General features: G+C 38.7%; 1 protein-coding gene across 5 annotated transcripts in view; it reads right to left on the reverse strand.

Annotated features, from left to right (window-relative positions):
• The window catches only part of LOC131071776 (uncharacterized), a 260,807-nt gene that overhangs the window by 87,230 nt on the left and 146,480 nt on the right, over window positions 1-27,097 (reverse strand). For all 5 annotated transcript variants that reach the window (XM_059207276.1, XM_059207272.1, XM_059207274.1 and 2 more), the window contains 2 exons: window positions 12,699-12,797; window positions 12,519-12,591 (listed from right to left, as the gene is read on the reverse strand). In XM_059207276.1, the coding sequence (XP_059063259.1) occupies window positions 12,519-12,591; window positions 12,699-12,797 (172 nt within the window). The remainder of the gene's footprint in view (window positions 1-12,518; window positions 12,592-12,698; window positions 12,798-27,097) is intronic.

Here is a 27,097-nt window from a genome sequence, read left to right on the forward strand (position 1 = left end):
AAGCTCAAGGCTCATGATGTGTACTATGTGGAAGGATTAAAGCATAATTTGTTGAGTGTAAATCAGATGTGTGACAAAGGTACAAGTTCACATTTGACTCTATCGGTTGTCAGATAAGCAAGCAGAGTATTGGTCAGGTTGTGGCAGAAGGAAAGAGGACAGATGGTAATGTCTAAAATATGAAGGAATGCTATGAGTCCCAATGCATGATGGGACAGGTTGATGAAAGCTGGTTATGGCACCGGAGATTAGGCCATGTGAACTTTGATAATCTGGTGAAGATAAGCAAAAACCGATATGTAAGAAATATTCCACAAATAACTAAACCGGCAAGTACTTTTTGTGATGAATGCGTCAGAGGCAAGCAAATCAAAGTGAGTTGCAAAACAAAAGAGTACAATACCTCAAGACCTCTGGAGTTAGTACATAATGATTTGTGTGGACCAACAAGGACAAGGGCTCTGACCAATGAGAGATACTTCATGCTATTCATTGATGACTACTCAAGGATGACTTGGGTGACATTTCTGCATGACAAATCACAGGCATTTGAAATATTCAAGATTTTTAGAAGAATGGTTGAAAATGAAAGTGGATACCGGTTAAAGTGCTTAAGATTAGACTAGGGTGGAGAATATTCTTCCAATGAGTTTATTGACTACTATGAGAAACATGGAATCCAGAGACAGTATTCAGCAGCAAGAATACCACAGCAAAATGGTGTGGCAGAGAGGAAGAATAGGACAGTGAAGGAGATGGCTAGAACAATGTTGAATCAGGCCAACATACTGGATACATACTAGAAGGAAGCAATTCATACTAATGTCTACACATTAAACCAGGTACAGTTAAGAGTGAACAGTAGAATGACTCCTTATGAGTTATGGTATGACCGAAAACCATCACTTAAGCATTTTAGAGTGTTTGGAAGTAAGTGTTTCATCAAGAGAGATGTTGATGGATTAGGAAGTTTTGATTCCCAGAGTGATGAAGGAATCTTCTTGGGTTACTCAACCAATAGTAAAGCCTACAAATGCTACAACAATAGATTAACTAAGTTACCAGATTAGCCCTTGGACCCCCCTAGTACTGGTCCTGGTTCGAACGAGTTCGTGGTTCGAGTCCGGTTAGGACTGGGTTCGACCAGGGTTCGAAAAACCCAAAGGTGGTTCGTCCTTGGTCGAACCTAGTCGAACCCGGGTCGAATCCAAGTCGAACCCAGGTCGGACCCGGGTCGAACCCAGGGGGACCCAGGTCGAACCCAGGCGGCTGGGCGGCCCAAAAAAGCAAATTATATGCAAAAATTAATTTTTTTTTGAATTCCGCCAACTAAAAAGTGAAACTTATATCCTAAAAGTGACTTCTAAAACATTATATTCACTCATTTCACCTCATTTGTGTTGCAAACATACGTTTTATGAGAGCAGGTTGAAGAAAGGGTGAACAAAATTTGGCTTCCAAGATCAAAGAGGAGTTGAAGACTGATGTTTGTTTTGTTGTTTATATGATGCTATGTGACATGCAAATTTTTAATTCATGCTTATAGGCTTCACAAATATCAATATATATATATATATATATAAAGAATTTACATGTTTTTGTACTAACGAATCCAAAAGAACCCAAACCCCTTTTCAAAAAATTTCCGTACCAACGTACCGGGTTCTTCGAACCCGAACCAGCAACCTAGTAGATTAAGAAAAATGGTTGATAGCATAAATGTGAGAATAGATGAAGACCTACATAAGAGAAAATTTGCACCGGCACCCTACATTGATGATTCAAATGTTGAGTATGAAGAACAATCTGACAATGGATCAATAGAAGAACCACCAAGCAAGAATCCCAACCGGTATGTGCAGAAGAACCATCTGGAAGAACAGATCATAGGAGATAAAAATGAAGGTGTGCACACCAGAAGGAGACTAGCCCGAAACGATGAGCAGGTAAATTTCTGCCTCATGACAAAACTTGAGCCCAAAACTTTTGATGAAGCTAGCAAAAGTGAGAAATGGGTAGATGCCATGGATGAAGAGCTAAAACAAATTAAGAAAAATCAAACTTGGGAACTTGTTCCTAGACCAGCAGACAAGAATGTCATAGGTGCCAAGTGGGTCTACCAGAACAAGATGAATGAAGAAGGCAAGATAATATGGCATAATGCAAGGTTGGTTTGCAAAGGGTATGCTCAAGTGGAAGGTATTGACTACAAAGAAACCTTTGGACCGGTTGCTAGGTTAGAGGCAATAAGAATGTTTTTAGCTCTCTCTGCCTATAAATGATACAAGGTTTACCAAATGGATATCAAAACTGCATTCTTGAATGGTAATTTTGAAGAAGAGGTGTATATGGAACAACCGGAAGGATATCTATTACATGATGATGAGAGTTTTGTATGCTGGTTGAAGAAAGCCTTGTATGGTTTGAAGCAAACCCCAGAGCGTGGTATTCCCGGTTAGACAAATACTTGAAAGAGCAAGGATTCTAGACAGGGAATGCAGACAGCAACTTGTATATAACGGTAAATGGAGATCATATGATTATAGTTGTTGTATATGTGGATGACATTATCTTTGGTGGAGACAAGGACATCATGTGCAAAGAATTTGCAGATCAAATGAAGACAAAATTTGAGATGTCCATGCTGGGTGAGTTGTCCTATTTTCTTGGTTTGCAGATCTCACCGTAGGGGAAAGATATTTTCATCTCACAAACCAAGTATGTTAAAGACATGTTGAAAAAGTTTCAAATGGAGGACAACAAACCGGTAAGTACTCCCATGGTTACTGGTTGTAAATTGAGCAAACTAGATGAGTCACCGGAAGTAGAGGAGACACTGTATAGGTCTATGATTAGTAGTCTGTTATATCTAACAGCATCTAGACCAAATATAGTACAAGCAGTGTGCATCGTTGCAAGATTCCAAGCTGCTCCTAAACAGTCTCACTTAAATGCAGTCAGGAGAATCTTCAGGTACTTGCAAGGAACAATCAAGCAGAACAGATATAGTACAAGCAGTGTGCATGGTTGCAAGATTCCAAGCTGCTCCTAAACAGTCTCACTTAAATGCAGTCAGGAGAACTTTCAGGTACCTGCAAGGAACAATCAGTTATGGCTTGTGGTATCCAAAGAAAGGAGACTTCACTTTGCAAGCTTATACTAATGCAAATTGCGCAGGATGTATTGATGACTGGAAGAGTACAAGTGGAGGTGCTTTCTACTTAGGAGACCGATTAGTACCAAGGCACAGCAAGAAGAAAGATTTAGTGTCATTATCTACTGCTGAGGCCGAGTATATAGCAGCTACTACATGTTCATAGGTATTGTGGATGAAGCAGACACTGAAGGACATATAGGTGGAGATATCAGAACCTATTCCAATCTGGTGTGATAACTCAAGTGCAATCAACATCTCCAAGAATCCAGTAATGCACTCAAGAACAAAACACATTGCAATCAAGTATCACTTCTTGAGGGAGAAGGTAGCAGACAAGGAGGTCATAGTACAGTATGTTCCAACCGATGAGCAGATTGTTGACATATTTACCAAGCCACTTCCTTTGGGCACATTTGAGTACTTGAGACAAAAGATGGGAGTTGTCCCACCATCAGGCAACACTTAAATGTGTAGGGAGATGTATGGTTCAAGGGGACTCAACAATTGTTATTATCTTATGACTCTTGAATCATGAAGCATGGACACAGGGGGAGAATGTGTCCTACCGGTTGAAGACATGAGTTGTAATTCAACTGCTAAAGGGAGAGACTAAGGTTGGAGTCTAGTAGTATGATTTGTGTCAGACTAAGGTTCCCTTTGCCATTGTTGTCAAAGGGGGAGAGAAACCAATACGGAAAGTGTTGACATCAATGCCAAAGGGGGGAATTGTTGGCATTGGGTTGTCAATGATGTCAACCGGTATTGCAAGTTACCGGTAAAGTGTGTCAACCAGTATGAAGAAGATTGAACCGGCATAAAGAAGAGAAGTATGTTTTGAATTGATAGATGATATCACCGGTATGAGGTGAGATGTAGAGTGTTGGCACACATGAGTAATAACCGGTAAGGAATAAACTAGTATGAAGGTCGGTTGTTTGTTTGTGACGAAGAGGCGGAATGTTAGATGAATCACAACAACACCTGGTGAGCAGAGTAGAAAGAATGGCATAAAGACATATCGGAAGCCAAGATGAATTGTCAGGATGATGTGTTGCCGGTAAGAGTGATTGTTCAGTGTGTTAGACATACCAGTAAGGGTTTGTACCAATAGAGATGTTCTAGTTTGAACCGACTCTTTGTCGGTGAGTTGAATGTATGTTGATGTGTGCCCCGTGGAACTGACGTGGAAAACATGCAGAGGTTGGTGAAATGTTCATCGACATGGTTGTCTGTGTAGTAGGTGGTCATTAAATGATAAAACTGCAAATCACTGGTTGATAATAGACTAATGCGGTTGGAGGAAGATTGGACGACAGAGAATGATCAGACAGTTGACGGATTGTGATCCAAGCATGAAATACGATTGCAAATTGACCTCAAGAAAGAAACTATTGGATCATAAATGTGTCGACAAATTTCAAGGTTGGAAAACAGGGTTAGGTTTGCTATTTTTGGCAAACATGCTTTGGACCGATGAAACACGCATGATGATTTATCTCCTCTAAGCAGGTGAACAATACAAGGCAGATCGAATCAGATTGGATACAGATTTGATTGGAGAAGGGAAACCCTAACCTTCCTAAGTTTGAATTAGTTTTTGGCGAGAAGCCTCAAGTTTAAAGATGTCGACCTAAAACTGATATGTGATGATGTTGGAGAGTAAAAGGGTGTGAGCAAATGTTGTTTGAGTGAAAGATAGGAAAAATCTGAAGTGTTTGTGTACCGGTGAGAAGGAACAAGAAAACCAGTGTAAAGGTCAAACCGGCAAAGTAAGTGAAGAACACAGAGGTGTCAAAACCGGTAGAGGTAGAACCTGGCAAAGTGTGGTCAAGTGTGAATTGAATGCAGCACTCAGAGGTAGAGCAGTTTTAGCAGAGTAAGAATCTGCAGAAAGGCATTGTTGCAGGGTGTGTGGAGTTTTTCACAGACCGGTAAGATTGAAACCTATAGTGCAGACTATTGAAAGGCTCCAAAACTTCATTTGCAACAGGGAGTTTATTTGTGTATTTGAATCTTCATATTGTCTTCACTAAGTAGGTGCTTAGTGCAGGGGTTGTAGCTCCTTTAGGTTGTACCGTATAAATTGTTCAGGAGTTGGTGCTCCTTAGGTTGGTGCCCTAAAATTGTAATCAGATCATTTTCATTGTGAGGCTGGATTGGAGCAGAAGATCTCTAGCAGTTATTCTCACCGAGGTTTTTCCCACATTGAGTTTTCCTCGTATATCTGGTGTTATGTGATGCATTCTTGTGTATGTGTTATATTGATGTTATAGCAAATCCTTTCACAAACTTAGTTTGCATTGTTTGGTTTACCGGTCAGCACTCTGTTGGTTTTATAGTGTACCGGTATATCCCTGATTAGGAAAGAAGTGTTTAAATCACTGATTCACCCCCCTCTCAGTGATCCATTGTGTCCAACAGACATAAGTAACCACAAATAAGCATGGCCCAGTACTTCTCTTGATGGAAATTCTGCAAAAATCATTAAATGTGCCCCTATAGCTCCACAAAAGGTGTACAAGTCGCAAGAGTTGTTGGAGCATTAAGAGCCTTGAGTGTTGATCATGCCATCTGGAAGTGTTGCAAGCCGGAAGGAAGTTGGAAGACTTCGAAAACACGGGTTCCCGAAGTTGGGAAGACTAAAGACTTTGGAAACACGGGTTCCCGAAGTTGGGAAGACGGAAGACTTTGGAAACATGGGTTCCCGAAGTTGGGAAAACGGGATTCCGAGATTCCGGAGTTTCGGGGTCAAGGACTTAGGAACTTGGGAACTTCGGGGTTCCGTAGTTCTGGGGTTGAGGAAGAAAAGACTTAGGAACTTGGGAACCTGGGGGTTTCGAGGTCAAGGAAGGAAAGACTTAGGAACTTCGGGGTTCCGAAGTTCTGGGATCAAGGAAGAGAAGACTTAGGAACTTCCTTCCGACCAGACAACACTTCACACTTCACGATTCCATTGTTTCCTCTTTGATCAAACTGGGGCAGTGCTAGTCCATGGAACGTAGCTCTGATCGGTTCTTAGTGATGGACCAAGGGTGTCATAAAATGATAACATTTTTGGCGACCTCCGCAGGATGCTTGCCTCCTAAGCATATAGATCAGTAACCTGCGTAATCCATGGGGCGCAGAGTCACAACTGCACGAAAGAAGAAAACTCTCTCCTCTATAATCTGCAAAGGATCGAGATCAGCCATTCTGAAAGGGAACAGCCTGTGCTCGTGCACTTCTTGGAAAACAAGAAACCTAACTAGTATTTACATTGTTACAATAAGAGGCAACTGATGCTTTTGCCTCTATCAAAAAGGAACCTTTTGAAGGAGTTGATCCCCCTCGTACCATTGTTACATTCACCATCTAGCTGCAATGGTTGAAATCTCTTGTATGCATGCATTAGATCACACATACTACTCGTGGTGAAAGAACACTTCACCATTCACCTTGCCACCATAGGGAAGCCATAGAAAATAGCCACCTGAGACATCCCGGGATGCATGAAGAATACACATAGTAGCAAGGGGGGAGTTTTTTAGGAGTCAGCTAGCATCAAAAGAACTACTCCTTGTAAAAGAGAAGGCATCTCTTTTATACAAGGGGGCATCATTTTTTCCACAATAGCCAACCTCCTCTTGGTGTGAGTTGAAACCAAAGGAAAAGGCCTCGAACTCACATGGTGATGAAAAGTATACCATATCTCTGTCTTGGCCTACACAAGGGGGCTCTTCAGACACATCAAATTGGGAACTTTGAAGCTCGGGGATACTGTCAAGTTGAGCAACCAAAAGACCATCGGCATGACCAACATCTTGTTGCTCAACGTCATCAAACTTGGTATGTTGGTCCCAAGTGAAACATTCAAGCTCAAGCACATCATCCCTAATGCCAAAAGAAACATCTTCGCCTTGAATGAAGACTTCATATTCAACATCATCACTTTCAGGGACAAGGGAGAACCAGCATACATCATAATCACATGTGCTGATATCCAACTCATCAGCACAAATCTCAGGTTTATGAGACACCTCACAATAAGATCTAAAATCTTCAAATTGTCTCTTTGTTTTTGTTTCCTCGTCTTGGCAACAGAATGCAACAACCTCAAGTTCATGGCACGATCCATCCGCCATGCAATCTGCAGCAACACCATTACCCCCTGTGCCCTCCTCAACATTAGCTTGCTACTCCAGAGCTACCACCGAGGTAGGTGTAGACATATCCTTCTCCTCATGATCAATAAAGAAAGGAAGATTGTCAAATGAGATGACAGTGTCCTCTTTACCTTCACACTCCTCTTGTTTAATGACCTACTGCTGCAACTGAATATTCTCAATATCGTCCTGCAGCATCGTCAATTCTTCCTCCTTTAGAGCATATGAAGACTCACCAATGGCTGATTGAACCCCTTCCTCATGATGACGATTGGAACCATCCATCCTCCATACAACAGGTCTGCCCTTAAAAAGGGAGATAGCATCAGAAAAGGGCCTAGGTGGTGGGGCGTTTTGCAAAAGGCACTAAAGAAGAAGGCTCTTGTATAACAATAGCTAGAGCTCCCTTGAAACTTGGAATTTTAAAACTAGGGTAGTTAATTGAAGGCTTGGGAGGTCTCCCCTGCCTGAAGCTTGGAATTTCAAACTTAGGAACCCTAGAGGCAGAAACCTCCTCCTGTATGAGCCGCATCTCTATGGCTGCTAGTTGCTTAATTTCTTTCTTCCTAGTAGAGGCAAGCTGCCTTGCAAGGAACTCCTCATGTTGTCTTTGGGTTCCCATCTATTGTTGCTGAAGTTGAGCCTGATAAGAAAGCTAACCCTGCTGCAAATCCCACTCTTGTTGCCTCTTGAACTCCTCCAGCTGCTTGGTGAAATCAAGCAACACACTTTTGAGTTCTGCAATTTGCATTTTTTCATCATCTTGGGGCTGGTTGGGCTGCCAAGAAAGTTGAGCAAGGGTGGGTGGGTGGCAAGCATTAGGAAAGTACCCACTTGTTGCTGAAGTGAAGTTGGTTGGGTTGAAACTAGGAGCAGTCCTAGTTCGATCCAGTTGATAAGGAGGAGGAAAATGGCTGGCATTCTCATAGAATGGGGGTGAATAGAAGTTACACCCATGATATGAAGTCATTTTAAAGCATTTGAAAAAGATGGAGATTGTTTAACAAAATGCTTAAAAGAGCTGACGGACCCTCTCAACAAAGACTGATAACATACCACAGATTCACAAAAATATTGCAAAGTTGCCAAGTGCTTGAGAGATGTTGCCTCCAAAGGCTTGATGAACTGAAGAACACACTGAATCTTCAGTTGGCTTGGGCTTCGGACTGCTTGACCAGTAGATTTTCTTCGAATTGCCAGGTGTGTGAAATGTTGCCTCCAACGCTGAATATACTGAAGAACGCACCAAATCTCCAGCTTGTAAATCAAAAGTCTAAACTTTGGTAACCTATGTTTCCAAGGTCGTCCCACAGGGCGTGCCAAAAACTGTTATCACAAATGCTTGCACCCTTGCTGAGCTATCAACTTAGCAACCTTGTGAAACATGGAAACAACCCCGAAGTGTGGGACCTTGAGCAAGGGGGTTGAATCTCCAGAGAAGGTCGGCTTCCTTCTCAATCCAACTGCAGGTGTTGAACCAACTCAAAACTCCAAATCTTACTTCTAAACCTATCTTAAAAACTTGCAAAGGAAAAGGGAAGAGAGAAATGCTTAAAATGAAAGGAGGCGATGTACCAAGATAAGAGATGTTTCTCTCCCCACCCGAAATGGCACAAAGAATCAACTGAAATACCCAGAAGAAGCACAAACTTCAGTTGCATGAATGACCTTAACACATGTATGGAGGTTAGAACTTGCTGAATGTCAAGAGGGGAGAAGGTTTCCCACAAGTCACACCCAGAAATAGGTTAACACAACATATAGGTGAAAAAAAGCCACAAACATACACTTATAATTAAGGTAAGAACACATACACAACATTCATAAGTTGAAGTAAGGCAAGAATGATGATTTCAATTTATTATAAGGCCAATGGCAAAACTTACAGCTCATGAAATGCAAGATAAATACAAGTCTTTAAGAGAAGTGCAGCATAGAATAGCTCAAACTAGCAGGGAGAGAACCCTTTACAATGAGGCTTAACAGCCTTTATATAGAAAATTGGTCGCAGAGGAGAGACCATTGGTCAAGGAAGAGAAGCCTTGACCCTTGTGTGTGTGCAGGGAAATGTCAGTCAAGGAATATAGGGAAGTGCATGCTCTTGACATTGTGTACATGCAAGCAACCTAGCCATACCCTGAAAATGCAATCCCAAGAAGAAAGGTACTTCTAGAAGGTGGATTGACTGACATTCCAAAGTTAGAGCATGCAGGCATGACATAAGTAACCACAAATAAGCATGGTCCTGTACTTCTCTTGATGGAAATCCTGCAAAAATCATTAAATGCGCCCATGTAGCTCCACAAAAGGTGTACAAGTCGCAAGAGTTGTTGGAGCATTAAGAGCCTTGAGTGTTGATCACGCCATCTGGAAGTGTTGCAAGCCGAAAGGAAGTTGGAAGACTTCGGAAAAACGGGTTCCCCAAGTTGGGAAGACGGAAGACTTTGGAAACACGAGATCCCAAAGTTGGGAAGACTGAAGACATCAGAAACATGGGTTCCTGAAGTTGGGCAGACGGAAGACTTCGGAAACACAGGTTCCCGAAGTTGGGCAGACGGAAGACTTCGGAAACACGGGTTCCCGAAGTTGGGAAGATTGAAGACTTCGGAAACACGGGTTCCCGAAGTTGGGATTCCGAGATTCCGGAGTTCCGAGGTCAAGGACTTAGGAACTTGGGAGCCTAGCAGTTTCGAGATAAAGGAAGGAAAGACTTAGGAACTTTGGGGTTCTGGAGTTTCGAGGTCAAGGAAGGGAAGACTTAGTAACTTCCTTCCAACAAGACAACACTTCACACTTCACGATTCCATTGTTTCCTCTTTGATCAAACTGGGGCAGCACTGGTCCATGGAACATATCTTTGATCGGTTCTCACTGATGGACCAAGGGTGTCATAAAATGACAACAATTATCATATGAATATTTCAAATTTCCCTAGATTTCAATCCCCCAGATTGTCTTCAAAAAAATCTGTCCTAAAAAACATGTTCCCCCATCCCCTTCCATTCTCGTCCCTAAAACTTGGTGGAACATGCTCAAAAATATTTCTCCTTTAGGGCACAATAACTAGGGCCTATCCACACAATCTTTCTATCACAAAATTTATTTCCTTTGCGAATAAAGTGGTACTCTTTTTTATAGCCAAGACTTTATACCTTTTAGAGGCCTCATTTATCCCTCTCACCATTTCCTACCAATATGATGAAGTAGTGATGTAGAAAGGAAGCTAATTAATATAATTACAACACTTAATGAGATCATGAACACTCAAGCTTACATCAGCCTAAAATGCCATTTTCTACTAGACTAAGGTAGTCATTATGTGATTGGCCCTATCAATGGCTTGCAAGATCTTTTCTTAGACAATGGTTGAGTTTGAGATTTGTCGACTACACTGTTGACTTCTTCGTCTTTGATATACCCACAAAAATTGTCCCTTTGATAACATGTGTTTGGTTATCCCACAAAAACATCTAATTCCTTGGCTAGCAATCACACATACCTAGGTTTCATCCAACTACAAGAGTTATGGAACTCATTGCAACGCCAAAGATAACCCCCACCTCCAAGAAGTTGCTCAATCATCATCACATGTCCCTTGATCAATAAAAATGATCAAATTGGAAACCCCTAGCAAATCCTTAGTGCACAAAACTAAACTTCTTGTGATTCTAGAATATATATGTATCTACATCTTTATAAATAAACACAATATTAGGAAAGAGAACAATAGCCTAACCCTAGGCTACCATAATTAGATGGAAAAAAGAACACGATATGAAAAACAATAGCAAGTCATTTTCCTAAAAACAAGATATCGAGAACAAGAATGCCATAGGAATAGTACTAACATGATATTTGAGAACAAATCAAACTTGTAGTTCTAAACAATGAATAGTGATGTAGTTTTGGTTGAGTGAGGAATGAAAGTAGAAATCGAATTTTGTTTTCCCCTTGTGATTAAAACATAAAGATGAAAATACATTTTAGTTTGTTGGATTATAATAGAGATCCTAACTCTATGCTCCCATTCTTACAAAATTATTCCTATTTTCTACCTGCATATCCTACTATCTAAGACTTGTGAGCATAAACAAAAATGCCCCAAATTCATTCATATAACAATATTTTTATCTTTTGAAACATTCTATCAATACCAACAAAGTAGTTCCATGGCACTAGTAGCCCTCATCGGAGCTACCAATCAACAAATAAATCTTCCTTTCTATCCTAGACTCCTCAATTAGTTCCACAACTTGTTTCAGGAAGTCAACAACCTTTTTTGGCGTTGTGGCACCTTCTATTCCCCATTGCAAGGTTCTTGGTTATGATAAATTGTCTCCAAGCACCCAAGATGAGCTCTTTGGCAAAGGAGCTCCATCATCAATTGGAATGCCTCGTCCCAAAGCTGCAACTACCAACAGCTCATTAAAACCGCCCAACATGTGCTTTTTGACCAAAAATTTAACCAATGCTCTCACCATTTCTTTGTCCTCACCCAAATCAATAAAAACTTCCACAAACATAGAGGAAATGTCAATATTAACTAGTATTTGTGCTCTGCAACCAAAAAAGCCACACGTAGGACCCACTGGAAAGCATACAAAAGCAAACAACAATTTCAATATAACGATTGCATTTGTTTTCCATCTGTTAAGGTTGTTTGGTAGAATGAAGAACTAATATTTGGCTTTAAGATTAACCCTGCCACAACATACCACCTCATAATGGCAAGGGAGATGGTATTAATCACCATCTCCGCTCAGCCCATGTTGAGATCATATTTCACCTTAACCCAAGGTCCAAACATGCAAAAATTAATTTCGACGTACACCAAATCTCCAAAGATCATCACCAATAATGATTTGTAGTTGGATTATAGTTAGAGATTTGAATAGGAATGAAGATCTTCCTATTCTGTAAAACAGCTGTGATTAGCAAATTTATCACTCTAAAACAGCGCAAAAAAATGGAAAATCAAGGACAATATATATAGCAATTCTATATATTGCTCAAATCAATCAACATAGGAACATTTTGATAAAAGAAAGTTTATATACTCTTAAAGACTTAAAAAGTAAAGTCAATAAATAGTAAACTAATAAATTAATTAATAGTTGAATGCTCTCTCAATATAATGAGCACCATTTCTACATTTGACAGCTAAAAGGTGTATAAGAAGCAATAAACTTAAGTACAGTTTTCAGCAAAAAAGAGAAGACCTGTCCAAGCTGCTAAAGCTGGTAAAACCGATACAAAGTCATCAACCCTGAGTTGAGCCTGTATGTCATCTCTCTACAGAAAAGGAATCAAAAAATGATTCAGAAAATATCTTGTCACACCAGAGTTTGCACAAAATCATGAGTTTTATTCTTTAACTATCATGAGTTCAAGGAAGTTACCTTCAAAAGAACATTCATTATGATATCACAGGCTAGTAAAACAGTACCAATAGTTTCCTTCGAAATATCCTGAAGTAATCTCAAAAGGAATTCAAGCACCTGTAAATTAACAAAAATGTTTTGAGACGGAAACAAATGTTGACATCTTATAATTATTACCAAAATTATGTTAACAACATTACCAAGCCTTAATTTCTATAATATCCAAATGATTATTCTTACAAAAAATATTTTGTAATCATTGAAGCTTCATGATTTCCTATTATCAATAGTTCTAAGATCCAACTACCAAGTCTGAAGAATCACGTTACAGGTGTCACAATCCTCTTAACAGATTTTACCAAATTAACAATTTATTTTCATTAATAATCTTTATAAAGCCCTTCCTGTCTTACAGTTCTTTGTAATGTCCCCAACTAGAGATTACCTGTATTTTGTCCAAAATTAGTAATTCCATGATATAGTTTATCATTTTTCAATATACAAGAGAAACTTCATCTAGTCATTCAATAAACTTAGGAATAGACAAATAAATACATGGATTAATAGCAAATATATTACATAGAATGATAAACATGTCTTTCTACCCATAACCAATCATAGTTTAGTTTGGTAGCAAAGCCTCCTGAGGGTGCTTGTAAACTGCTCAACCCAACTAAGCCCAACAGCGTGCAACGTCCCACTATGACAATTCCATCCCTTGGGGTGGCCTACTTAGCTCGGGAGAAACGGTAAACTACCATTCCCTAACTTACTTCCTCCATTCATTCTTTTGATTGATTACGAGATTAGAAACACATATATGAATAATTTAAGAAAATATAATCAAAGTAATTTATTCGTCATATCTATAATAATATATATATTTATGATTTGTTTTTTCTTATAAATATATTAATAGAATCTTATTGATATTATTTCAGGTATTTATGTATGCATATCAAGAGAACATAAATCTTGCTAACATCATTACCATATATAAATCTATTATCCTTATTCTGATTTGAATATATATATATATATATATATATACATAAATAAATAAATGAATTAAATTATATTTACCAATTATTTATGCATTTGCTAATTAACTATTATATAAGTTATTAATACTACTGCTGCCTAGAAACACTTGTTATTAGTCTATTTAGTGGCTGTAAAGGCAGACAGATCTGACATGCATCAGATCTGGTATGCCACTGTATATGAAATTAAGTATGACTGTCATACATATTGCAGTCTATATTAATATTACTATTAAATTCTGCATAAAAACATTATCAAGCTTCATATATTAAGCATACGTATTAAGCACATCCCTATGCATACCACCAAGAACAAGGATGTTACTCCCTGTAACTTAATAACAGCTCTGATCTGATCTGATCAATGGCGGTGTCACTGGATGCTTTTGATTCCTTTCCTTTATATCTCTCAATGTGAGGGAGAGGTCACATCTCTTCATCATGTATACCCTTTGGCAAGAGACACACCCTCTCACCATTAGCATCCTTTGAAAGGGACACAACCTTTCACAATCAGATCTGAAGTTCTTATTTAAAGCAGATCTGCTCTTCTGATTCCCAAATTATCCCCCCTTCAAATGAGTTCTCTTCTCCCTTTTATACCTCATATTGAGGGAGTCACAACTTATCATTTCATGCCTTTTGACCATTCATTAACTTTAATCAAATTTTAATCATATTCTTTTATACTTTTATTTTAATTTTATTTTTGTTCGTTTGTATTTTGATTTTATTATTATTATTTATTATTAAATTATATTTCAAAGTCGGGACAAAACATTCTTGAAAGAAAATTGTAAGTTCTTTAGACAAGGACAAACTATGAGACAACTAGTAAAAGCTCAACTCCATAGTTAAGGTAGCATTCCTAAAACACTTAGATAGTCCCCACGACATTAACATTTTCTGGTTATTTCCCTTGGGTCTGAGTTCAATATGAATACATGCACAATTCCACCACCGTAATGTCATTCACATGGACAAAAATCAAAAAAATGATCAAGCATGTTTAACTCACATGCAAAGTGTAACAAACATGCAAGATGAATACAAGGAAGCAAATTCAAGTTTCTTTTCCCAGTATTCGACTCATTATAGAATTTGCCAGCCCGAGTGTAAGATGCTACACTAAGTGACTAAGAAAACTATGAGCTCAAATCTGAATCCAGGAAACGTTCTATAAAAGTCATAAGAAATGTTTTTCCCAGATTCTGATCATTGCAAGAGTAAAATGGAGGTAAACCTACAAAGCATTTTTCAGAAAAACAAAAGAAGCAAATTTTTGCTAGTGATGTTTGATATAAATCAAAATGTTGTTTATCCATCCTTGCAACAAGATGAACTAAGCTCAAAACATTTGACGTAAGGTACTTAAAAGCTACACCACTCATCCTACAAGATGGCACTTAACTAAAAATAGCATATGCCAAAAATAGATTGCTGCCAAAACACACTGAAACTGAAATCCCAAGCTCTCCAAAGAACTTTAAGTTCCCTAACCAACTCCAAATAGCCTAGTGGAACCCAGGAATAGGCTAACAGGAAGCACAACTGACTAGGTGCGAAAAGGGGACATTACAGTACTTCATCTGCATCTTTCTACAACAACATTGTTTCTGATTACTTTGACATAGAGTTAAGCATGGATCTACTATTAGCAAATGTGCTCCATTTTCCTAGTCATGTTTTAGTAGGCCTTCAATTTTCCAAGCTTTTTATAGCATACAACACTTCAACCAATAAACTTGCCACTCTTTCTTGACCTTGATATCATTTGGTCATGTCCTCATAGGGGGCATTGTCTCTTCTTTCCCCTTCTGCCATGTCTTCTTTTTTATTTGGATCTTGTGCTTACAACTTTTGCTTTATTTGATATATACCTCTCTTTCATTGGGAAGCATCAACAATTTCGTTTATAGTACAAGCTGGCAAGACCAATGCTCTGATACCATTGTAATGACCCCTAACTTAAATATTCATATAAATTGCCCAAATCTACAACAATGCAAAGAAAATCAGCATTCATAAAAAATCTTTAGATCCAAAATGCCCACATAAAATAAACAAATTTGCACATATGAATTGTCTAGAACAAAGTATTTCATTCAAATAGTTCATTCAATCATTACAAGATATTTTGCTTCAACTGTTTGTTGATAACAAAGATTACAATGATCACAAATATATTCAAAATATTGAAATGCACAAATGCTAAAATCCACTAGCTTGAAGTGCAGATGCAACCTCTATGTAAAGTTGTCCTCAAAAATCCATAGGGATTTCGTTCTCCAAACTCTACAAAACCAATGGGGTTTCCTCCATTGATATCCACAACCAAAGGGTTCTTATCCTCAAATCCAACAGATGAAAACAAGTGCTTGACTCTACAAGTTTGAATTTGTTGAGATGATGTCCAAAGATTATCCAAATTGATGAAATTGTCTGCCTTATATAGCGGTTGGGGGCCTAATTGAATTTTTTTGTCATTTTACATTCAAATTAGTCAGCCCTGATGATCAACAAATTTCCATGAAAGAGCATGCCAAAAGTTAAGGATCTAAGGTAACGCTTTCCAAGAGGATGCAATAGTTGGAGGGAACAAGGATCAAGATTTAAGGGTTAACAATACTGACTGCACAAGGAAGCAAAAGTCTACAAATCCACATATAGAAAGAGATCAAAGGGCCAAGGATCTAGGTTTTGAAGTATCTAATACTAGGAAAAGAAGAAAGGTGTGACAGTATAGGAAAGTCCAAAGTCCTACCAAAGCTAAAAGCAATTCAAACATCCTCATACTTTGGATAAGAGGCATTACGAGCTATCTTAAACTATGCATGTACTCTTTTGTGATTGACTAGTGGAGACTACAAGGGGTTTTCTATTCATTGAGCCATGAAACAATCAATGTCATTTTACTATCATTGATATTTGATAGAAAAGAAAACTAGTTTTCTATTCAACACCCATGTAATAACAACAGGACATATTCGTTCTTGGTTCTCTTTTCATTATGGGGACTCTTTTTCCTTCATTGAAGTTGTCTTGCAATAAATGGGACACTAGTTGACTTTTTCTTGAATCTGCAGATATAATAGCATTCCTCCATTTTCTTCAATGTACTCACAAGTAGAGACAAGTTCCTTTTGTAAAGTGACTTTCAATAAATTGGAATCTGCAAAACTTCTTACAAGTTATCATGCCCTAAGAACTTTTTATAATCCCTCTTTTATGTGACATCATTATCACTCCCTTATTGGACTAAATGAATTCTCCAATGGTTATCATAGTTTTTGCCTGCTCAAATGAAGCTAGATGAGAACCATCATGTTCATAAAATGATTTGACCTTATCTCTATTGTTCTCCACATTGAGACCGGTAATTACCAGAAGATGGTCAGACATTATTATTGACTGATTGCCTCCTAGCATATTGGTAAGATCTGCTCAATCTGGCCAAGATCACGGAATGGCATCCTTGTTCGTTAGACCATTTAGTTGTATGCTACAAAATATTACAAATTAGTAAATTACCAATGAGAAATGGATTCAAATCACTTTTACAAATTCAACAACATCTTGACATAAGATTTTAATTTTTTATAGGATTCATAAGATAGAAGTTGAGGGTTTTGAAGTTACCTAAAGACATATGAATGGAATTGTATAAAAATATTGAACTAAGTTGCTGGTGTTGGTATAAATATGGTTTACAAGTACAGCCTTTCTTACCAATTTCTTTTACCCTGGGTTTAGTACAGCTTACAACCATACAAGGAATATTAAAAAATTATAGCCAAATAATAACCATTTCAAATTAGGATTATTACTTTATGCTTTCAGGTTGTATTGTTTGTGCCTCATTGCTTTCGACTTCATTTAATTTTATTTGTAACCTTTGAATCAGCTGGTTTCCTCCCTAGCATAGTTCACAAACTTGGATTTGAAGAGTACTCGGCAAGCCCAGAATTTTCAACTCAGCAAATACTCAGCTAGAACTCAAGAAAAACTTGGCAACTTAGAAAGTACAAAAAATTAAAATTTCTTAAAGAAATATTTTTTTTGCAAAATTCAGTTATACAATGTATTAAACTAATGCCTAACATCTCAAAAGAGAAAATGCCTAGTTTAATAGCCAAAAAAAGGTGCTAAAAATGCATTTTAACCAAAATTTTACCTATGTAGACATTTTACAGATTTTTTTCGTATCCATAAAAAATCGCAAGTCAAACTTGTAAAAACTCGCGGAGCAAAAGAAAAAGTGAGAGTACTTGTAGAGTTTGCAAACTATGCTCCCTAGTATGGCTCAAGCTTGCCTTGAATCTGACCTAGGTTTTGCAAGGGAGATTAGTACCCTGCCCAGGCAAGCCCCAAGGCTGGTTTACATTTTGAAACCACTCAGGATCATTTTGCCCATGGTACCTGTTGTGACCATTTCACACATCGCCCCATTAGAATGGGGACCCCCTCTTTTTCCCTTTGGTTTTGCTTTCTCTTTGCTTGTTTTTCTCTCCGCTTTTAGGGTTTTGAGTGAGTGAGTGGTCTACTTGGGCTAGCTAGATTAGGGCTAAACCTTGGAAGCTCTTTTTAGGGTTTCTTTCAAGCTAAGTCTAGTCTTGTTTAGGAGGATGTTAGTCGTCTGCCTGAAGCTTCAAGATTGCCAGAATGAAACATGCCTTTCAGGAGAGTCAAGATTGGTTAGATCAAAGAACAGGGAGAATAGGTCTCAAGTCAGGTGTAGATTGAAAGAAGGTTTTTCTTGTTAGGGTCCTGTTTGTTTCCCTGTCTAAGTCAGATGAGCAGAGCCAATGAAAAAAAAGGAGGTGGTTTGATTAAGTTTGATGGAGGATGAAGCGAATCAAGGTAACATCTAGCCTAGAAATGTCAAAATCGCTCCTGACCCTTCCAGAGGGTCCAGGGCGAAAATCCTTGTAGACCTCCTTTTCTTCTCATTTTTGATTGAATGATGCTTTCTAGGGCATGTTTGGAAGTGAATTGATATGTTCTTGCCTGGAGAGGGATTTGATTGTTGTTTGAAGAGCAAGATAATGCCTGAAAGAGGATTTTCGCTCCTGACCCTTCCAAAGGGTACAGAGCGAATTTCATCCTAAACACTATTTTTTGCCTTGGATAGACTTGCAATCCTATTCCTAGCCTGGAAAATGATCTAACTTTGCATTGTGAGGTGGTTTGAAACTTGAAGACTGAGCAATTTGGCCTGGAATGGAGATTTCGCTCCTAACCCTTCCAGAGGGTCCAGAGCGAAAATCTTATTAGAGCTTATTTTTCACTAACTTTGGCTAAGTTTTGATGTGCAGGGTATCTTGGAGGGAGGATTGGACGTTCCTGTCACATTTGAAGATTTGGAAACTTGCAAAATGTAAGATTTTGGACAATAAGGGAAATTTCACTCCTAACCCTTCCAAAGGGTCCAGAGCGAAATTCCCAAAAGCTCTTATTATGCAGTGTAGAAGGTCAAGTTTTGGGCATGAATGAAACGAAAATAACTTGCTTTTGCCTCCTGAAGATGTTTTAACTTGGAAAGTGAAGGATTTTGCCCAAAAGGAGAATTTTCGCTCCTGACCCTTCCAGAGGGTCCAGGGCGAAAATTCCTCAATCACCTATTTTCTTGCAAAATCAAGTCACTCTTTGGTATGAGAGAGGAGTAGTGTTTTCTTCCTTTGAGAGGTGAATTCAACTTGAACTGATGATGGAATAGACCTAAAACCTAAAAATCGTTCCTGAACCTTCCAAAGGGTCCAGGGCAAAAATCTCTATAGGAGACATTTCTTGCTCAATTTGGTCTAATTCAAGTGACAAAGGCATGATGAAAGGAAGAATGAGCATGTTGAAAACCTTGGGCATATTTAGAAATGAAGAAAATGAAGGATTTTGGCCAGGAAAGGCAATTTCGCTCCTGACCCTTCCAAAGGGTCCAAAGCGAAATTCCTTATAAACACATTTTTTAGCCTTTCTTGGATATGAAACCTTAATCCTAGCATGATGAAACATGAAATCCCACTTGGCAAAGAAGTTTTAAGGTGAAAAAATGAAGATTTTGGGTCAAGATTGTAATTTTCGCTCCTGACCCTTCCAGAGAGTCCAGAGCGAATTTCCTCAAAATCACCTTTTGATATCAAATTTTGCTAAGCCAAGTATGGGATAAGGTCAAACATAGAAAGAATTACCCCTAGGAGTGAATTGAGGTTGCAAGAAATCATCAAAAAGTGAAGGAATTGAGACAAATGGTGAATTTCACTCCTGACCCTTCCAAAGGGTCTAGAGCGAAATTCCTAAAAACACCTATTTTCTTGCAAGGTCAAAGCAACTTTTTAGTTTTTATGGCTTGAATGGGTGTGAGGAAGAGTGTTTTGCATTTTGAAGATAATTGAGATTGTCAAGAGGAAGCAATCAAGCCTAGAACATGATTTTCGCTCCTGACCCTTCCAAAGGGTCCAGAGCGAAAATCTCCAAAACTATCCTTTCTTCCAAAGTTTGGGCAAAGTTAAGCTTAGGCAGGGGTGTGAGAAGACATTTGAATTGCCTTGAAGTGGAATTGGAATTCTAAGAAAGCAAATTTTGAAGCCAAGAGGGAAATTCGCTCCTGACCCTTCCAAAGGGTCCAGGGCGAAATTTCCAAATCCTCCTATTTTCCTTGCAGTTCAAGATTAGATTTTGGTTTTCAGGACTCAAAGAGAAGTAAGGCATGATGTTCTATGCCTTGGAAATGATTTGAAGTTGAAAGGATGAAGGAATTGCCCTAAAACCTAAAAATCGCTCCTCACCCTTCTAAAGGGTCCAGGGCGAAAATCCTAAAACCAACATGTTCCTTTCAAGTTTGTGCTAAGGCAAGACTAGACCAAGGTAGAAAAGGCCTTTGAGACCACTTGTGAGTAGATGTTTGTTTCAAAATTTGATGATTCTAGGTCAGAGAAGGAAAATCGCTCCTGACCCTTCCAAAGGGTCCAGGGCGAAAATCTCAAAATCCCCTATTTTGCCTTGCAAGAACAAACCAAGCTTGGATGGAGTGAATGAAGAAGACCATTGCCTAGCTTTGAGTGAAGGATTCAAGACAAAATGATGAAGGAGTAAGCCTAAGCAAGAAAAATCGCTCCTGACCCTTCCAGAGGGTCCAAGGCAAAAAACACTAAAAGTCACCTTTTTCTCCCAAATTTGAGTGAGACTAAGCCTGGACTACAATGAAAGAACCTACTTGGAATGCCTTGAAGAGGTTTTGGACCTTCAAAAATGAGGATTTCGAGCTCAGGAGAGAATTTTGCTCCTGACCCTTCTAGAGGGTCTAGAGCGAAATTCCCAAAAATGCAATATTTCCTTCAAAGTTTTGATGAGCTAACCCAGTGATGGAGACAAATGAACCCTGGAGATTGCCTTGGAGGAGTTTAATGATCAAACTAGGGTGAATTTTGGCCTAAAATGTAAAAATCGCTCCTAACCCTTCCAGAGGGTCCAGGCTGAAATTCACATTTTCACCTAATTTCCTCATGAAAAATGATAAAAATTCAAAATGCAAGACTTTGATTAGGTCAAAGCAAACATGAGCTCACCTTCCAGGAGATTTTGGAATCAAGAAATGAGATATTCAAGACCTAATTGGAAAAATCGCTCTTGACCCTTCCAGAGGGTCCAGGGCAAAATCATCAAAAAACCTATCATTCAACCTTGATTGATTTAGTTTAGAGATTGTACAGACAAAGACATGGAAATTTACAAATATAGGTTGAGAAAATTTCAATTTCATCAAGAGAACAAGCATGGATAAGGGGTTCAAACAAGTCTTGAAGTGAATCTAGACCTTCATCACTTTAAATATTTCAAAGCCTAAAGAGAAAGGAAGCTTCATTAAGCCTCAATCAAACCTCCATATTCCCAAATTTTCACCAAATTTGCCAGAATTAAGACATTTAGGGAGGTTAGATCAAATTCGCATGAATTAAGGCCTTTACCATTTAATTAATTAACCTTTAAGCCGTAATATAAATATAAAATCCACCTTGGAGGCCTTAAAATCAATTTTAAAATTTAAAAAATATAGGTGAGCGCTCAAAATGCATTTACTTGCTTTTACAAGCAAGTCGGCCTCTTCCTAAAGGGAATTTCATTTGTTTTATTGCTAAAAAAACCTAGGTCGGCCTCATGAGGATTAGGGTGAGCGCCCTATTTAAGGGAGATGCTTTGTGGTGAATTCAAATCATTCGTTCATTCTTTCTTATGCGAATTTGAGGAGCAAATTAGAGGAGCGAATTCTAGCAGATTGGAGGCAAATTTTTGCTAAGTGTTGGAGGCTAGTGAAGGTGAAGTTCTTTTGAAGGTTAATCAAGACATAATTCATCCAAGGAGGGCCAGAAATTCAATTTTTGTCTAGCAAAATCTAATCTTCTTTCTTCCATTTTCCAAGGTTCATAGTTAAGCATTCAAAAGAAAGAGGCATGAAGAATCAAATTGTTTGAAGTTCTTATTCAAGACTTCTTTTGATTTTCATAGCAAATTTTTTAAGTCTAAATCTTGAAGATCTAATTTTCATTCATAATTAATTTGAGGAATCATGTCATTTTCAAATTAATGTTTTGAATTATTCCCTTGGAAGGTCTTAAATGCTATACTTTAAGGTATGATGCTTAAACACTAATTTTAAATTTTTGTGTAGGCATCAAATGACGACCCCCAAAGCCAGAGGATCTACTAGTCGGCAGGCTCTCATCAAGGAAGATCAGAGGAGCGACGAATTGGAGACCAGGATCGTGTCCAAGTGGAATAATATTGAAGACACCAACTTAGGAAACTTCAATGTGAAGAAGTTTCGAGAGGTCCCCTACATTGGCAAGCCATCACCTGTTGCAAGAAGGATAATTGAGAGTGGCATCATCAAGGCTGCAGGTTTCCCTCCCGCAGTCAAGTATCATGAGCTGATGATCGAGTCTGCCCACCACTATGACTCACAGTCAAGGACGATCGTAACTGAAGACGGGAACATCTTAGCCTACCTTTCAGAGGAAGCTATAGGCGAAGCTCTTCATCTTCCAGACCATAAAGACATGATCTACAAAAGCTTGGAAGGAGCAAGGTCAATCTATGAAGATGACCCTGAGTCTTGTTTGAACTTCATCAATAAGAATTGGTTGCTCAAAAGTCGGCCTCGCCTGAACAAGATTCCCAATACACCACATAGGATTGACTTCCAGGAGGAATACAGAGACTTGATAACTTTGCTCAATCGAGTTACAAGTGCTTCTCAAGCCTTCTTCTTCGACAAGTGGATGTTCTTCTTCATACAAGGAAAAGGAATGCTTCATTGGGCCAAAATCATTAGCAATTGTCTGGATGTACAGTTGAGAAGGCTAAGACCCACCAAATCATTCCACATGAGCTCATATGTTATATACTCCTTGATCAGGAGTTTCGAGTATGCAGGGCTACCTCACAGAGGAGTGATTGGAAGAGGACCCGGAGAAATAAGAATTTGTGATTCTTATGTTCATCTGCATCATCCACCTAGAAGTGACTACAAGTTAGTCAATGACACCTTCACGATGAATATTACCAGGATATTGCAAGGTGGGATTCACAATCAACTGTCTTTGGATGCACAAGAGCTTGTGAAGAAGTATGGTGCATGGTTCATTCAGTTTCAGAAATTCACATACATCAGAGTTCATGGGTGTCCTTCACCTCCCTACATGTTGCCAAGATATCCAACAGACAGGATAGTACTACTTGAGGTGACTAGACAGTTGGCAGCTTATGCGAAGGCATCCAGACACAAGCATGGAAATGGAATTCCCGTGCCCATCATACTAGGGAATTCAGTTGAAGTGTGTCCTAATACTCAAGCCACGGAAGATGCAGAAAAGGAATTATCTTTATACTCATTCACATCCTTTGCCTCGCGAGAGAATTTTGATCCTCATGGTTATATGGAGGAGACAGTCAGGAGGAAGTACAAGCATGAGTTTCAAGTGGAGGACTTTTGGATGAATCTCCCAGGTGATTTAGAGGTCAAAAGAAAGATGCATTCCAGACTACCCTTAGATCTCATCAGAAAATGCAAAGTTTATAGAGTAGCCGATCAAGCCCAAGATAATGGTAGATACCTCCAGTCATCCTATGAGAAAGAAGACAAAGAAGTGAAGATAGATTGGAATGAGCCCGAGGTTTTAGACTTGAGAGCTTTGATGGCTCCCGTTTTATCCTACACTCACAGATGGGTGGATGTACAGTATCAAAAGTTGAAGGAGCAGAATGTACCAATGACATTCACTTTGGAGGCAAGACCAAAAGAAGGAGAAGCAAGTGTGAGTGAGAATACTTCTCATTCCAAAGGCTCAAAGAGGAAAGAAGGACCTGAGAAGAGAGAACCCTCCAAGAAGAAGCAGAAAACAAATCCTAATCACCCACCCAACACATCTTCTAGGCATGAAAAGGAGGCGAGTCAAGGGGAAGATCACAGGCAGATAGTATATGAAGTTGATGAGTATATGGAATCCATGGTACAGAATGATAAACAAGAGAAAGGACAGACACCTCAGCATTCAACAAGTCAATCTCCCCAAGTTGGTGCTAATGAGCAACACGAAGAAAAGAATGATGATGAAGCAACATCTCCTTTCCGAGAAGATAGACCACTACCTAAAGAAATACAAGTGAGGGAAACAAGATCTGCCATTCCTGATTGGCTGAAAGAGAGACTGACAAGGGTAGTTGTGGTTGAAGAGGAAGAAGATGTGTTTGACTTGGAAAGCCTTATAGGAAATTCTCATGAGGTAATGGATAAGAAGAAGGCCACAAAGATGTCTAAGGTAATTAGAGATGAGACAGGATCCAAGAAAGTGCAGGTAGCTACACCAGTGGTGGACAAATATGAGGATGAGATTCTTGCAGAAGAGTATGACCTAGAAACATTTGAGCTTGGTCCACTTACCTCCGAGCAAGCAATGGAAGAGGCAACCGATTCATTTGAAGCACTTAAACACAAACTTAAAGAAGAAATGGAAAAGAATAAGAAGCTTGAGAGGGAGGTCAGTGCTTGGAGGAACTATTTTAGTCATCTTAATCAGCCCTTGAGACGTCAGGATCCAGCAGTATCTCCTTTACACGCACTCCCTCTTGAATCAATAGGTGAGGCAAAAAGGGTGAAGAGCTTGGTTCAACTTATGAGTTCTTGGATTGATAAATCCCACAAGGTAGCCGCTGAATTTGCAACAAGAATGATGAAGACAGTTCATCGAGCTATCCAGGTCCTTGAGATTACCCATAATCTAATGATAACTGTAGCTGCATTCACTCACACTAGAGATGTAATCATTCCAGTCTTACAAGTGATAAGAGAAACACCAAGACGGATTCTGGCACAAGAAAAGATAATGGATGGAGGAACCCATAACCTCCTACAGTGGTCAGCTCTGCTCCAGATGAAGGAGGTCCTTTTTGAAGACGTCAACACCAGATGCAGCCGAGTTGAAGGCATCATTCATCCAATTCAAGATAAGGTGTTTGAGGTGTTGTGTACCATTCTTGACAGGCGGATCAAGATCGAGACAGATGTGGACATCCAAGAGTTGGAGGATAGAATCAAGGTCATCTTTTGCAAAGAGGAGAACATCATCACAGATAAGCAACGAGATCAAATGTACACTACTATGTTCCTGATTGAGAAGACAAAAGAACTTGAACCTGGATGGGAGACAACTCTTCTCACTGCTTTTGATCAAGTCCTTCACTTGGAAGAACGAATGAAGAATCTTCCTGAGATTCCCATTGCTAAGATTGAGGGAATTGTGTCCAGATTCATTGAATATGCTAAAAAAGAGCATAGGAAAGGGAACAAAATTCTAGATGAAAAGTTGTTATAGGATGATGTGGCAACTTAATTCCTATTGGTCTGTCTCCTCGGTATTTGTGCCAATTTTTATTGGCTATGGATTAGTGATGTTTATCTAAATGGGGGCTTTTTTGTAACAAACCCTAATTAGGGTTTAGGTGTCAAAATCTCAGCCGTTGATCTTCTTTTGATCTGGGCCATTCATTGTATTTGAGGATGCTATATATACCCTCACTCATTTCATTTTAAAGAGTTAGAAAAGTTAGAAAAAGAGAGAGAGCTTAGAGAGAAGAAAGTTAGAAAGCTATTGTTGTAGCAAGGTTGAGTGGTGAAGAAAGAATTTTGAACAATTGTTGTCCATTTGGCTATGAGATCAATAAAATATTGAAGTTATGGTGTTTTATTGCAATACTTGTGGTTATCTTCATGATTGTTTATCTTCTTGAATCACTCTCAATCGAAATAGCATTTAGATTTTAAGTTTGAAGGGCGAATTGTTGTGCTTGACCTTTGATAAGATTCATATTCCAAACCACTAGCTTCTTACTGATTGTGAGGACGCCTTGTGTGGTCAACTGGAGACATTAAGATTGATTAAGAATTCAATCATTATTGGAAGTATTGATATGTATCTCTATGATGGTATCTATATCCTTGATGATTTGAAAAACTATTGAATCCCCTTAGAAGATCGCATCAATTGCAGTAGAGTTGTAATTTCTTGGCGAAACTGAAATTGGTAGAATCTTATCAAGTCTAGCCTTCATTGAGTCATTCTTAGGAATAGTTTAAGTATCTCTTCCTTGAAACCCTTACCTTTTGACATTTTTTGAAAATCTATTAGTGTTAGGAAAATCCTGTTCTTGCATTCGAAAAGAAAGTAACACGGACAAGCTTTCTCTAAAAGTACGTAAGGCCCCTTGAAGAAACAGCATATACAACGACCACCGGTGCTTATCCACACGTAGAGATCCTACAACAAAGAACCTTGAAGTCATCCCGATTGATCCTTTTCGCGACATCTTCAGCATTCGGAGACTTTAATCAAGAGAGGATAAGGTACCTCTGGGTATTTTATTCTGTGTTTGGTCGTGTACAAAATACACATCAACAGTACCCTAACTAGGAACAAATCCAAGTTGTAAATGTGCAACATACAAAGAGGAAAAGTTGAAAACAAATACAAGACATTTCAAAATGCAAAACAGCCCCAATTCACAACTTGTTTTGTACTAGGAGTGTTTCTAAGGTCATAGCCTAGTAACTTAAAGATGCAAACAAAACTGGGGTTTATATCAAACAACCCAACCTTCCAGCCTAAACATGCCATTGAATCCATTATGTGGAAGAAAAATTGGAAACATATATCTATATAAACCTCCATATATACATTCATACAATAAAATTTCTCAAAAACTATAACATCTATGAAGGATTTCAACAATAAACATAATTCAGAAATTTTACAATGTTTCTAGGCACTTCATGCCTACAAGTCTTCCAATCTTTATGCCTTCACACCTTCTTGTCTTCACTCCTCA

Source organism: Cryptomeria japonica, chromosome 6 (genome assembly GCF_030272615.1).
Source record: "Cryptomeria japonica chromosome 6, Sugi_1.0, whole genome shotgun sequence".
NCBI classification, from domain to species: domain Eukaryota; kingdom Viridiplantae; phylum Streptophyta; class Pinopsida; order Cupressales; family Cupressaceae; genus Cryptomeria; species Cryptomeria japonica.